The following is a 13,826-nucleotide window of genomic DNA, read 5'->3' as shown; positions in this document are numbered from 1 at the left end:
ATATTAATGTCAGTTTATTAAGTCCTTGAGTTTCATCTGCTCAGGGATTGTTCTTTTTTCTAAATCTCGTCTCATATCATGCAAAGAGGTAGAAGAGTTTATCAATGACTGTTGTCTGTTTAGACCCCTCAGTTCTGGTGGCCATGGGAACAGCTCCCAGCTGTGTGCTAACCTGCCTGCTGGGTGCGAGGCTGTGTCTGTGCCGAGGTGTAGCAGTGTGGCACTGCTCCCTTGCTTGAGTAAGGCCACTTGAGGTGAGCGGCCACTCCACTGCTTTGTGGGACCGGAGTGCCCGCAGCTGCCAAAACCAAATGGTCGCTCGTGTCTTCAAATATAAATACGAGCGCGCAGCAGCGATGCTGTTGGCAGTAATGCTTATATGCTTGAAGTACGTGCTCCAGAAGCGTTTGTGTGCCGTCGCAGTTGGTCTAACAGGTGCCTTCCAGCATCCCCGCCGCGCACCGGGCTCCCTCCGTGCCCCGCCGGGTCCCCACGTCCTCGGAGCGGCCCCGGGCTCTTCCCGCAGGCCGCGGCCTGCACGCGTTCAACCGAGTGCCCGCAGCGCTTCCAGCCGCGCGCCGCCGGGAGCCTCGCGGATGCGCGAGGAGAAGGACGGCAGCGAGCGAGCGAGACGCCGGGTCAGCCGGCGCCCGGGGAGTCCTCGTACCGCTCCCCCTGAGCCGGGGACGCGCGAGAGCGATCTCCGGCGCCGAGGGCCCGCCGGCGGCCGCCCGGCCTCCCCTCGGCGGCGCGGGGCGAGCGGAGCGGCCGGGGCCGGCGGCGGCGCCCGCCTCTGCCTCCTCCCCCTCGGTGCCCTGCCTCCTCCCTCCGCCGGGCGGCCGGCTGCGCGGGGCGGGAGGGAGGGAGGGAGCGCGGCCGAAAGGTGTTGCTGGAAGGGAAGTTTGAAGAAGGTCGCCGGGTGCCCGGGCGCTCCGGCAGCATCATGGCGGAGCAGGGCGAGTCGCCGGTCCACGTCCAGCAGCCCCAGCCGGCGCCCGCCGCCCCGCCCGTCGGCTGGCCCATCTGCAGGGACGCCTACGAGCTGCAGGAGGTTATCGGTCAGTGGAGCGGGCGGGGCGGGGCGGCGATGCGGCCGGGGCGGCGGCGGGGGATGCGGCGGCGGCCGGCTCCGGGCCTAGCGGCGTCCCTCCTCCCGGGGCCGGTCACTGCGGCGGACGCGCCCGGCGCTGCAGTGGCGCCGCTGCCGGCTGCCGCAAACTTTATCCGCCCGGCGGCGGGCGGCGCGGCCCCGGGGGGCGGCGGCTCCTTCTAGAAAGCGCCGCGCCCCGCCCGGTGCGGCCCGGCCCGGCGGCTGCCCTGTGCCGCATCGTCACCTCGGGGCGGCGCGGAGCCCCCCGCTCTCCGCCGGGACCCCGAGAACTGCGGATGCGCTCCGTGCGCTGCGTGGCTTGCGGCGCGCGCAGATGTACGCGCATCCGCTTCGATTAGTCTGCATTTTTCTGATGGTTTCCCGGGGGAGGTGTATCTCGCCCATAGACCCGCTGCTGTCGTGCACGCTTCCTTTTTCCTTGTGCCCCCCGTCAATGCCGGCTCGCGCACGAGTTCGGCGCGGCGTCGCCGCTCAGGTCCATCCCAGAGACCTCTGTCCCGGGGGGCGGTGGGACGCAGCCCCGCAGGTAGGGGCTTCCTGCTGCGTGCTTCGTTCCTGCCCACCCAGCGCGCATCAGATGGGCTCCATCTCCGTCTTTGTACTTGGGTTGTGTTATCCTGAGATGTGCTCCGTGATGATGTGACTGCTGTCAGCAGTCTCTGCAGCGGGAAGTTTCTCATCTCCTGATCTGGCCACTGCTTGTTGCTAATGGAAGCTACTGTGAGAAAACTTGCTTTTGTTTGTACGTGACTCTTTGAACTTTGAGCAAATTCTGCAGGTGTTATAGGCCAGACCTAAGACTGGGATTGCTATTCTTTCAAACCGTTTAAATGAAAAAAAGAAACAACCCACGGGAGCCTTGCCTGGTGGTGCTGTTGGCTGTCTTCAGTATTGCACAGCAATTGCTCGTGGCTTTCAGGCTGATGGCAGTGAGAACTACGCGTTATTGATTGGGGCTGCAGATTGTGTACACTCAGCTTTGTCATCAGGCAGGCTGTTTTCCATAAGGGGAAACAAAACAGTTGAGGTCTTCTACCTTAGAGAGGGGTGCTGGGATGACTCAGTGAATGCCCCAGTGCAGGGTTATTGGCTGCTCTTACTCAGCGTGGGAATGGATAGGACTTCACCAAGCAGAATTGATTCTACCTTTATAAGCTGTATCTTTGCTGAGGATCAAACTCTCTTCTAAGGTGTGGGCTAGTTTTTGTTTAAGAAAAGCATCCAAAAGTGCTGGATTAAGCCTTGCCTAGGGTGAGTCATGAGAGTTATCTTTCATAAAATGGCTTGGTGAGAGCTTTCTGAGTGAATGTCTTTCTCCTTTCTGCTTAAATTCTTACATTTAATATATTTAGTAATGTAATACAGATATACTTTAACACCTATCCTTCCAATGGATGAATGCTTATTGGTGTAGCAAATCTGTTTCTGAAGAGAAACTGTATTGCTAGATACCTATGGGTGCTGTTAGATATCCTTAATTAAAGTGAAGCTTAGTGAGGAAATGGAGGTCATATTGCGTATATGACCATATAATCCATAAACCGTATATTCAATTCATGCACATGGTAAACTTCTCTGACTTGAGCTTCTGCTAAGTTGTTGAGACTTATTTTGTACTGTGACTTAAATCTTGTGCTTTTTTTTTTTTTTTTTTTTTGCCTTGATAGGAAACCAGTGTGATTAAGCTTTGTCTTGATACTCTTAAAAAACTGTAAACACAAAGAACTTGTAAATTCAGTGCAGTTGACCAAATGTGAGCATAACGTGCATCCAGCATCTCCAGAATTGTTAATTTTAATAGATATAATGAGGGGTTCCTAAAGCGTTGCTTTTATTGGAGAGAGGGAGGAATAATACAGCTCTAGCTCGGATCGTATTTCCCTGCAGCAGCCACACCAGGGTTAGCTGCAGCGAGAAACTGAGCAGCTGCCAGTGGCTGGAGAGAGATCTTCACCTGTGGCAGGCACCTCCCACATCTCCCCCAGGAACTGGGTCGAGTCCTCAGGGATGGCTTCAGTTACAGCAGCCCTTTGCCAGTTATATGAGAAAAATAAGGTATCCGGGCATCTCTGTGGGTTCTGTAGGGGGAAAGGTGCGCTAGGATGTTTGATCATAACACTTCACAAAATAGGCTTTGTATCATATGGCAATTAGTACACAGACACAGACAAAATGATTTTGGTCACTGCTTTAGAAGGTGTTTAATTTTCAGTGGTGGTCACAGGATGGAAAATGAAAATCATTATTAGTCACATAGATTGTTTCTGTCCTGCCTGTGGATTTGGCTGGTTGGAGAAGTTCTTCCTCCTTTCTCTTTGCAAATGTGAACTTTTCATGTTGCTCACTGTGTTTGGCCAAATGCAGTTGTGAAGGATGAGGCCATGTGGTATGGATATCAAATGATACAACTCTTTTTTCCTGCCCTTCTCTACTGATTATTTTCTGTGACTCTTAGGAGATTCAAGTGCCTGTTAGGGAGGAAATGCTGGCCTTAAGTAGTGCTTCTTCTGGGATGTTTTTTCATGTGTGTTTTATTTCGATGGTGGTTAGCCAGTTCTCTGCAAACTCTTGGTGCGCAGTTTCGTGATACATTTAATCTGCTCCAGCAGGCAGCAGCTGAAAGGAGCTCATTGATCTGACAGAAAACTAGCTGGGTTGGTTTTCAGTCAGATCAGGTTCCCTGTTTGACTTGCCACGTGGTTACTCTGCTGGAAAGAAGAGGGTCTTCCTGTTATTCCTACATACAGATCTTTACTGCAACAGGAAGAAATCATTGTGATTGCTGTCTGTAAATGTGGAGGGTAGAGTTAAGAGTTGAGGAAATTGTCTCATTAACTCAGATTTGTCCAGACCATCTGTAAACCTATCTATTTAGAAGCTAAAAGGGGATGCCTAGCTGTTAGGACAGTGAGAATCCAAAGCAGCTCTCCAGTAGGAGTTAGAGATGAGAATGGTAGTTGCTAATAGGGGAGAGTTGGATTTAGTTTTGTGAAGATTTGGGAGACCTTTGCTTGGTTTTAATGCCACTGAGTGAAAGTGTGTAGTGAGTTTTTAGTACTTTTTCTTTTTCTTTTTTTTTCTTTTTTTTTTTTTTTTTGTAAGCTGGATGTAACAAGTGAGGTTTATTCCTCTTCAGAAGCAGTAGGAATCTGTACAGAGCAAGTGTTTGAATGGTAGTCAACATAAAAATGTGAAAATTGTCTAATCTTAAATTAATGGTAATGGGTTACATCAAGTGGATGAGACAACAGCACGATTTTTTTTTTTAAGATCTCTGAAGTTGTCGTGAACAATGGACTTGGTTTGCTTTTGTAAAACTGTTGCAGACTGTGCTCTCCTCCTGCATGTAACTTAATGTCTGCGAGATTGTGCTGATGACTTGAGGGAAGTTTCTGTTACAGAGACGCAGGTTATATCATGGCTGCTACTTCCTGTTGTGAAGTTACATTTTTTGCATCTTCTGTAACTGATTTGGAAACATAATTTACCTAGAAAACAGAATTAATTGGAAAATAAAAGGTTACTTACACATGATGGGTTATCTTTATATATTACCTTTATATTTATATTTCATTTAGAAATTACCTTAGTTGTGCTGCGGCTTCAGTCTCATATTGCCTTTCTGACTTTGGCCAAGGTTTTCAGTTAGTAACCATCTGAAGAAACTAAAAAATATTAAATCTCCAGTTTGTAATTTAAAAAGAGTGACTTTTAATTCTATTGTCAGAGTGAAGATGGCCATTATACAATTTAAAAATACCTTTCAGAACATCCCCAGTGCTGTGCTGCAAATGAGGCTCTGCAGAGCTCTGTTAATTGTTTGGCTTGTCTACACATGATAGTAACAGTACTGGGGAAGAAAGCTTTGTGTTGGTCTTTTTTTGAGAGAAAATGAACTTTCTCCATTTGAAGCACCGAGACTGTAGACAAAGCTGTAGTTTTTGTTGCTTCCAAGTCATTAGGCTTTGTAAGTGATTGAGTGATTTTACTTTGTTATATAATATAGTAACTTTTTTTTTAATAACTCATGCAATTAGAATTCAAACTTGTCTGAAAGGAGATTTGATTACATTTTATTAGAATTGGGATCAAGAAAAAAATGTATAATTTCCTTTGGTTTTGTTGCTATTGCAAGTAACCAGCAAATCTTGTTTATACTTTGTCAAACAAAAAGGAACACATAATCAATATGCTCAAGATGTCAGGACAGTTGACAGTAATACATGATTGTAATTTACAGAATGTATGCTATGGTTTCTTGCTCCTGGAAGCTGTCGGTCACTTTTTTGCTTGTATCTCGTGCCTCTCTGCTTTCTTTCTTACTTCCCAGCTTCTTCCTACAGAGAATGTCCAAAACCTTGGAGACCTGGAAATCCCTGGCTCCACAGGAGCTACTTGAGTTGAGTGCCACAAGAGGAGCAGTTCTACTGCAGAGTGTATGGAAATTTGAAGGGATTGCAGGATTTAGATTTTCTTTAAGCCTTACAGCAAGGCTGTACATCACTGAAGTGGAACAACTACTTGTGGCCAGCATTGTAAAGATACTTTGATAGTGGAGGCCATGTTGAGGCCTGGGAGAGCAATTCTACATTCATTCATGTGTTGTTCTGAAACATCAGAATTGTTGTATTGTTAATATTTATTTATTTATTTATTTTTGGATGAAGAATTATTTACCCTTAGGTCAGAGACCAGTTGTCTTTTCCAGAATCTGCTTGTCAAACGGAGCTTCTCTTTGTTAGGTGGAAACAAAACCACGTCTGTTTTGATTCACTTGAGGGGAAAAAAACTGAGTTCTCCATAAGAAGGAGATGTGGATGACTTGTATAGTGGCCATATATGTAGGCTGTATTTCTGTGACTCCTCACACCAAAATGAACCAGACTCTTCTGGTTCTTTCTTCCAACTCCCCACTTCTTTCCAAAATAATTCAGAACTACAAAGCGGCAGTAGATGGAAGATGGTTTTCTTTCCAGTAGTAATAATAGCAATTCTTGGCTCTTTAAGAATGGAGCTTAAAAATAAAGTTAATTTAGTTACTCTTGATGAACTTCTTGCCTTTGCTGAATCACTTGTATGCTTCTGAACAGTAGCGGAGCAATCTGCTTGTTGAACATGGAAAATAAATGCCACACTAGAAATCTTATTGGTGCCCCAAAATTACAAGATTACAAGATATGTTTTTCCTGAACAAAGTCACACATGATGAAATTTGATGAAATAGCTTTTCTGAATTGGTGGATTTTTTTAATATAGTTTTGCTAGTAGGATGAAATCCTAACAACTCTGCTAGATTTCAGTTTCTTGGGAAGTTTAAAGGTCTTTGTGCATAAGGATAGCTCAGCTGAAGCTTTTTGGATGTTGAAAAGTATCATCCAGCAGTGGCAGAAAAAAGCAATGCTGGTTGGTGTGAAATACTTGAGAGAAGAACATGCTACAAACTCTTATTTCTTTTGTCTGTGTCTATCTGCATCATATGGTGTTTTGTGTGTAATGAGACCATGATAAGAGCAACCAGCACTTGCTGAATGCTTTTCTCTTTTTTGTCTTCATATGTATTGTGTGGCTGCTGTCTTCCTTCCTTACCAACTCTAGGATCATGTGGCAGCAATGTGATCCTTCTCTCTGCCACCTGCTTCTTCCTGCACAGTACTTGTTGCTGGAGACCATGCTGTCATATCTAATGTGTACCTGAGATGTACAGTGCCAGTCTGTAAAGTAGTCGTGGGGGAAAAAGACCTTCAATGGGACAGAAATTGTATTACTGAGGAAAAACTTGGGACAGTAATATAGGGAGAAGCAGGTGATTGTGAGGTTACCTGACACCAAGGGAGGAATTTGATATTTCCTGAAGCAGCTGCCATGTCAGTATCATTTACTGATTCTCTTCAGAAGACAGTGTCAATAAAGGGGAAGGTAATTCTTAATGGAGTACTGTGCATGCTTCTGGCATTTAATTTGATTTCGGGTTGACCGGCAGCTTTCCTTGAGAGTTTCTGTTATGCTGTTGAGATGTTGGCAATGCTGATAATAAGGGTAGGTTTTTAAAAACTTCTCTGAAGAATTGTTGGGTGCAATTTTTCAACAGTCAGCATTGTTCATTTGCTAATGGGTGTATTAAATTTGTGGCATTGATAGGGTTAATATTTCCAATCCTTTGACCATAAGTATTTGACTGAGCACGTGACTTTACTCAATGACTTGGTGAAACTTCAGTATGATAAATTAGCTGTCTCCATTAATCCTTTGTTTTTACAATTAATGATTTCTGAGTTGTTTCATTAGTCTTATTATTCCCGTGAATATGTACGTGCCTTGGAGGTATTCTGTTCAGAAGTAAATTGTAGGAGAAACTTCAGGATGTCCTGGAAGGTTGGTATAATAAAAACTTCACAACATAATCATTAAGCTGAGCTATGGTAATATACCATTGGAATTGGAATGTTTTCAGTGTTCCTGGTCTTGCTTTCAGATGTCGTGTGAACTTAAGATCTTAAAGATCATGGATCTTAATGTTGAATGTCTGAGGGCTTACTTAACAGAAATAATTGATATATAATTGATTATAGCTGTAAGCAAACTGTGCACCAAGTATACCTGTTTAATTATGGTGGTACAAAAATAGTTAATTTAGCAGACCAAAAAATATTGTGTTTACTTGCTGATTATAGTTTCTGTCCTAAAGAAGTGTAATTAACAAGATAATCAGCTTGGGCTGTATCTTCAGACTTCTGAGAAGGATCATATCCTGTTGAGAAGGATCACAACTGATTTATAAACTTACTTTTCCCTCCTCACTTCTTTGATTTGTTGATATTTTATTATGTAGACAGAACTTATACTTATTTATTCCTTTAGCATGGTGTTCTTCCATTTTTTTTTTAGCTACTTCAGTCTAATAATAAGATAAATAATGTCTCTAATATCATGATAGCACTTACATTGCTTTGCCATTTCTATTTTTTCATGAGAAGTGGTATCAGAAATAGGTAAGCTTTTTGCTTACAGCGTTCATCCACGACAAACTCAAGATCTAGCAAAGCATGTTCTGTTGTCATGAACTTGCTGAAGATGCTTTGTTGTAGCTCGGCAGTGCAGTATTAACTGGAGATCTTCATGACTGCAGTAGCAATACTGCCTTTGTGTTGGTAGATTGCTCCATCCTCAGAAGAGAGTGATGTATTATGTGGTGACATCCGGAAGACTAGAAAAATACTGTGTTCATGTCCCTGTTCTATTAGAATTGTTCCAAGCTTTTACTTCCAAACTAAATGAGAAACAATAAAATGTGCTAACCAACTAAATGAACATCAGCAATTGTTTATAGTGCTACTTCAGAAATGAGTAATATTTCTCTTTTAGCAGCTATTTTTTTCTGGGCAGAAGATATGATTTGCAATAACAAATCTTCATTTTATTCTGCTGCATAAAGTAGAGTTAAAATGATAACCTGATAAGGGGATTGTGGTCCCACAATGAGAATCAATTTTCTTATGCAGCTTTTCAGAAGCAGTTCCAGTGTGATTTTTTTTTTTTCTTTCTTTTGAAATATCTGGATTTGTTTGGATATTGAATAGTGTTTTCGGTATTCCTGAAAGAACAGAAAGGATGAAGTCATTGCTGTATGTTTCTCTTCTGAAAGAGTTAGGACAGGCTGTTGCCTTTATGGTGCTGACAGAGGTAAAAAAAAAAAATAAAATAAAAATAAAAAATCATATTGTCAACAGATAAGATTGGGATGCACAAAAGGCTCATTCTTCAAAGGAAAACATTCTACTTATCATCCTGGTGTAAATGGAGATGTTGCTTTCTAAGGGAGGAGCTTTATGGATGGTGGTGGGAAGTGGCAAAAATTTTCTTATGTTTTTGGGTGTTGAGGTGTGGGTTTGAGTTATGACACAGCTGCTCAATATGGAAAATTTAATAATTTTTAATGTTTTGACTGCATGTGAAGGATGCACAACATTGGATGATGGCACAGGAGGTCAGTACTGAGTCCCTGGATGGTGGTACTTTTCTTGGCTAGAGGGGCTGAAGCAACACACAACAAAAATAAGCTAAGGCAGATACAATAACAATGGTTTGCACCTGGACTCTTACTGGCTATGGTTCTGAATATGCTGAGGTCAGACTCGACAGCTTTATGAATTGCCACTTCTCTCTATTCATCTGCCTTCCTCTGAAGTGACTGGGGAAACCACCTGAGGGTGGTTCTTTCTGACCAGCCAATAGGTGCAGGCAGGACTTGATGAAATCCTAGGGGCACTGTAAACACCAAGAGTGTTGCTGTCCCCACTGGAAGTGGCTTTTGGCTTTCTCATGCATGCTGTGATTCAGGAAGTGCTCAACAGTCCTGCTTGAGGGTAGTTCCTCCAACAGATATTCTGCTTTCTATTTTCATGGTCCTTTGGTCCAACTGATCGCTTCTCCATAGTGTAACATGTGGCATTCCTTACCTGCCATCATCCTGCTGGTCAGCTACTACTTAGCCAGCAAATAGAAAGGGATAAATCTTAAGAAAGAAACAAATCAGATTAGCTTTATGCTCTCTGTGAATCTCAATTCATCGCTTTCTTAAAACAACAGCAACAAACACAACAAGAACAAAGATCACTACTTTTCTGCATGTAAGTTAACTATTTGCAGCCTGAAGAAGCTGGCGGTATGAGAGAATCCTGATGATTGGATTATTATTGTTAGAACATGAGGTCCATCTTTTGTTTGTTGCAGCCTATGCTTGTTTTATTAACACTGTCATCATGACTGGCTGGTTAGTGATTGTGGAGGTAAATGTACGATTCTGTAGCTTTCGCCAGAACCAGGAAAGGGAGAAACAGCATGGGCAGGGACAGCAACCTCAACTGCCTTGTCAATATCAGGGACTTTTTTTTTTTTTTTTAAGTTTTTATTTTCTCTCAGAAGCAGACTGAGAGATTGATGTTGGTCTTGCAGCTCCCTGAACCATGCTCTGACTGCAGTGGGTGCCAGGTAGTGCTGCTTCTGGTGCCACCTCTTGCATGGTGGAGGTGAGTCCAGGGGGCTGCTGTTGGCCCTCCTCTTTTGGGGGTGCTGCCCTGGACAGAGGGGTCTGCTGCTGTCATCTGCCCTGGCTCCACTGGTGGTTCTTCCTCTGAGGACACAGTGGCTGTTGTGAAGTGCCTGCGTCCCCCACGAAGTACTCTGAGAAGCTCCTCAGTGCTGAGCCGTGCAGGACTGGCAGAGTGGCCTGGGCCAGAGGCAGGAGGCCCTTGATGGGAGGCAGCAAGGGCTGGTGGGGGCTGTGGAACTGCCCTCTTGCAGCATGAGCATTCTGGTGGTCCTGCTGCTGGTGGAGCACTGGGCTGTACAGGGCTGCAGAGACGGTGATGAGCCCCCTCACAAAGGGCACTGTGAGGCCTCTAAGACATAGCTACAGCTTCCTCAGCAAGGCTGCCTTGCTGAGCCCATGTGTGCACAGGAGGATCAGAACAAGGCTCTGTGCCATATGCACATCCCACCAATTGTTGATGGACATCCTCCTCATTTCTTGTTGGAGGCACTGGAGCCAGGGCTATTTTATTGTATTTTATTACTTGTATTTTAACTTGGGGAAGCAGACAGGATTTTGTTTCTGATGTGGATCAACAACTTTTCTTTGTACTTTTTCTGCTTGTCTTTTATGAGATAATAAGTATATGAACTGTTTTGAAAGTGAAGATCTTCTGCTACTTGTAGCAAATGATACTTAGCTTAGAGAGAAAAGATGCATCAAGGAAAGTCCTGCAAAAGAATGTCTAGCAAGTCCTGTGGAGACTTTGAAATGAGATGAGCGCTTTGTAATACAGCTTGTATGCCGAGTTAAAGCTTTGCTTAGACAGAGAGAATGGAAGGAACCTAAACATCAAACATGCAAATGAACAATATATGGAAATATCAAAACAAAGAGCGATTAAGCAATTAAAACATGGAAAATAACTTTCAATCATGAAGTATTGCTAGTGCTATTTTCAGATGTGCAGAGGGAAAAGCTTCCAATTGTTTTTAAGTTAACTGGTAACTGTATCCACATTGGTAGATCTTGACAACAAAAGGCTTTTTGTTCGCGATTTGTATTCCTCTAGGACACGCCAATTACTGAGGATAAATAGAACATAATGTCTGAGCAGGCTAATATAGCAGGTGGTTCAGCTCAGTGAGGTACCAGGAATCCATAATTGATATTAAAATAGATTTACAGGTAGAAACTCATCGGAGGATTTTAGATTTCTGCATGGTCAAGCATGATGTAATTACTTTGAGGAAGCACACACTGCTCTACTTGCTGTGGCAGTAAGGTGTGTGAACAGGGCACAACCCTTTTGAAATGCTAGTTGCAATCATGTGATTAATTTAGTGAGGTGGTACTGACCGGGGCTAAGTTAGTGGGTGCTTAATGAAAGAAGCAACAAGACTTCTTACTATTGCTGTTCATGAATCATGCTTTTTAAAAATAATCATTATTTAATGTTTTTCCTAGTATTTTTGTTCAATTCTGTCAAGCATTATCTGTGTATCGTATGACCATGTGATAGAGATGTAACGTATACCTTCTTATTGTTAGTGAGACGTTTGTGTCTCTTGTGCTCTTTGCAAGAATCAGCATGCTTTTTGTAGGATTTAAGCTTACCATGACGAATGAGCAGGAACACATAAAACTACAGAAGGTTTGGCACGTTGAACTACAGTGATATTCTTTTCTTTCCATTGCGTAGTGGGAACAAAAACCTGCTAATCAGGGCTTACTTGAAACAACAAAGATCACAGCATTTGATGAAGCCCAGAATCTCTATTCAACACTAAAATCATGTTAACTCTGAAAGTTATGTTCTTGATTGACGCAGATGTGTCTAAAGGTCTGATTGCTCCCAAGCTATATGAAAGGCATATAGGAAGTGGGTGTGACTTGTAAGTAAGCAGCATTTTAAGTTTGTCATCTTGGGATTTGTTTGTGGAGTATGGAACAGAAGCTTTGAGGTAGAGTACTTCTCTTCTGTATTTGAGAAGTGTTTAAACTGACTTCTCAGAAGAAAGATGTGTGTGTGAGAAAGTACTGTAAAAGGTTGACCAAAGATTTTAACTTTTTAGTGCTAGATTCTTATGATGGGCACTGGTTTAAACTACTATTTTGTTAAGTCTCTTTTCTTTTCTGTCCTTTTTCAGGTAGTGGTGCTACAGCAGTTGTACAGGCAGCACTATGCAAACCCCGGCAAGAGCGTGTAGCAATAAAGAGGATCAACTTAGAAAAATGCCAAACCAATATGGATGAGTTACTTGTAAGTAAATCAAGGGGAAATATATTCCCAGGGAGGTGTTCTTTTTTTTTTTTCTTTTTTTTTTTTTTCCATTTCAGTATTTGCTTGGTCTAAAAGTGAGGCAAAAATTTTATGCAAGGTAACAGAAAAGGACTGGAAAATAACCTAACGTATGCTTGTCTTTCCCCTGAAATAGATTGTATCAATGTGTATTTTTCCTAATACTGCAGAAACAAGTGCAAATTTGAATCTCTTTGGGAAAAACAACTGTTGAGAAATGCAGGAAGAATCTTTTCCTTTGCTTTCTGGATGTTTATTTTTCAGGAGATTACTGTCTGGTTGTCCCTCACTTCTCAACAGTGAAAAAAGAATATATATTTTCCATCGGTTAAACACTGATTAAAAATCAAGGCAGAATTTAGTAGGTCTCATTAATATTTAAAGCACCATAAATGGGGGGAAAAAAAATTGTTGAGTATTTTATAGTACGTTTTGTGGGGGAGACTAAGAATGGCTACATTGCCATGTACACAGGGTCTTGTTACAGCTATTAACACACATTTATCCAGTAGGCCATTGGAAACCATTTAAGGAATGTTGTTTGTTTGGGTTACTGATCAGAGGAGGAAGGCACCTGTAAAGGACTACAAGATAGTTTCCTCTGCACTGCATGGCAATCCAGGCAAAATCACAAAAATCTTTTTAAAGCACAACAAAAAATCCAAAACAAAAAACCCCAAACCACTGTTACTTTTATTGCTCCTAGTCAGGTGCTTACAGGACTGTTGCTTATTTATATATAGGCAGCATAGCAAGAATCAAAGAACCAAAAGCCATTCTAAAAGTGAGAATACTCTCTTCTGTTCTACAGGTTATACTTCTGCCTAGAGACTGTGGGCTTTTTCTAATGCAGAAATTCCTGCCTCTGAAGGAAATGATCTCCTCAGCAGGGAATTGCCAGTGCAAAAGATATCTTGAATTTGATACAGAGGGTATGGTCCATCCAGTTTCTTCAGAAAAAATGGCTTGTTTATAGTAGAGGACCCAAAATGCTCTTCCCCTGGTGATTGATGGCATTTGCCTTCGGTTTATGTAGCAGCTTGTATGGGGTGGTTTTTTTTGTTGTTGTTTTTTTTGTTTTTTTCCAAAGAAGATTGTGGTAGTGGAAGCTACCTCTCAGGTAGTGAGATTTCTCTCAGATAAAAACTGAAAGATAAATTCTGCCCAAGGTGAAGTGCTCTGCCATGATTTATAAATTACTGCAGCCCGTAAAGAACATTCTGTAAAAGCAAAAGTATTAATTAATGTAGTATGGTCAAACACTGGGTCTATTTGGTCAGAATTTGAATAATGGGAACTAAAAAGTTGCAACAGATTTAAAAACAAAATAAAGAAACTAAAACACCAAAACTGCTGAAACTGAAAGAGATGTCTGGATTGTGTAG

The 13,826-nt window shown here is 42.8% G+C and overlaps 1 protein-coding gene across 8 annotated transcripts in view; it reads left to right on the top strand.

The window, feature by feature from the left end:
• The first annotated feature begins 806 nt into the window (after window positions 1–806).
• The window catches only part of STK39 (serine/threonine kinase 39), a 90,008-nt gene continuing 76,988 nt past the window's right edge, over window positions 807–13,826 (top strand). For 4 of the 8 annotated variants that reach the window (XR_016468252.1, XM_031599528.2, XM_090143957.1 and 1 more), the window contains exons 1-2: window positions 809–1,058; window positions 12,290–12,402. Coding sequence is in view for 6 of the 8 variants with exons in the window: in XM_031599528.2 (XP_031455388.2) it covers window positions 944–1,058; window positions 12,290–12,402 (228 nt within the window). In the remaining 2 variants the exon portion in view is untranslated. Of the gene's footprint in view, window positions 1,059–12,289; window positions 12,403–13,826 lie in introns of all 8 variants that reach the window. The other 4 variants (XM_090143954.1, XM_090143955.1, XR_016468251.1 and 1 more) reach the window with 2 other exon arrangements.

The sequence above is a fragment of the Phasianus colchicus genome, chromosome 7 (genome assembly GCF_987193195.1).
Source record: "Phasianus colchicus chromosome 7, bPhaCol1.hap1.1, whole genome shotgun sequence".
NCBI classification, from domain to species: domain Eukaryota; kingdom Metazoa; phylum Chordata; class Aves; order Galliformes; family Phasianidae; genus Phasianus; species Phasianus colchicus.
This window is presented reverse-complemented; position numbering and strand designations above follow the sequence as displayed.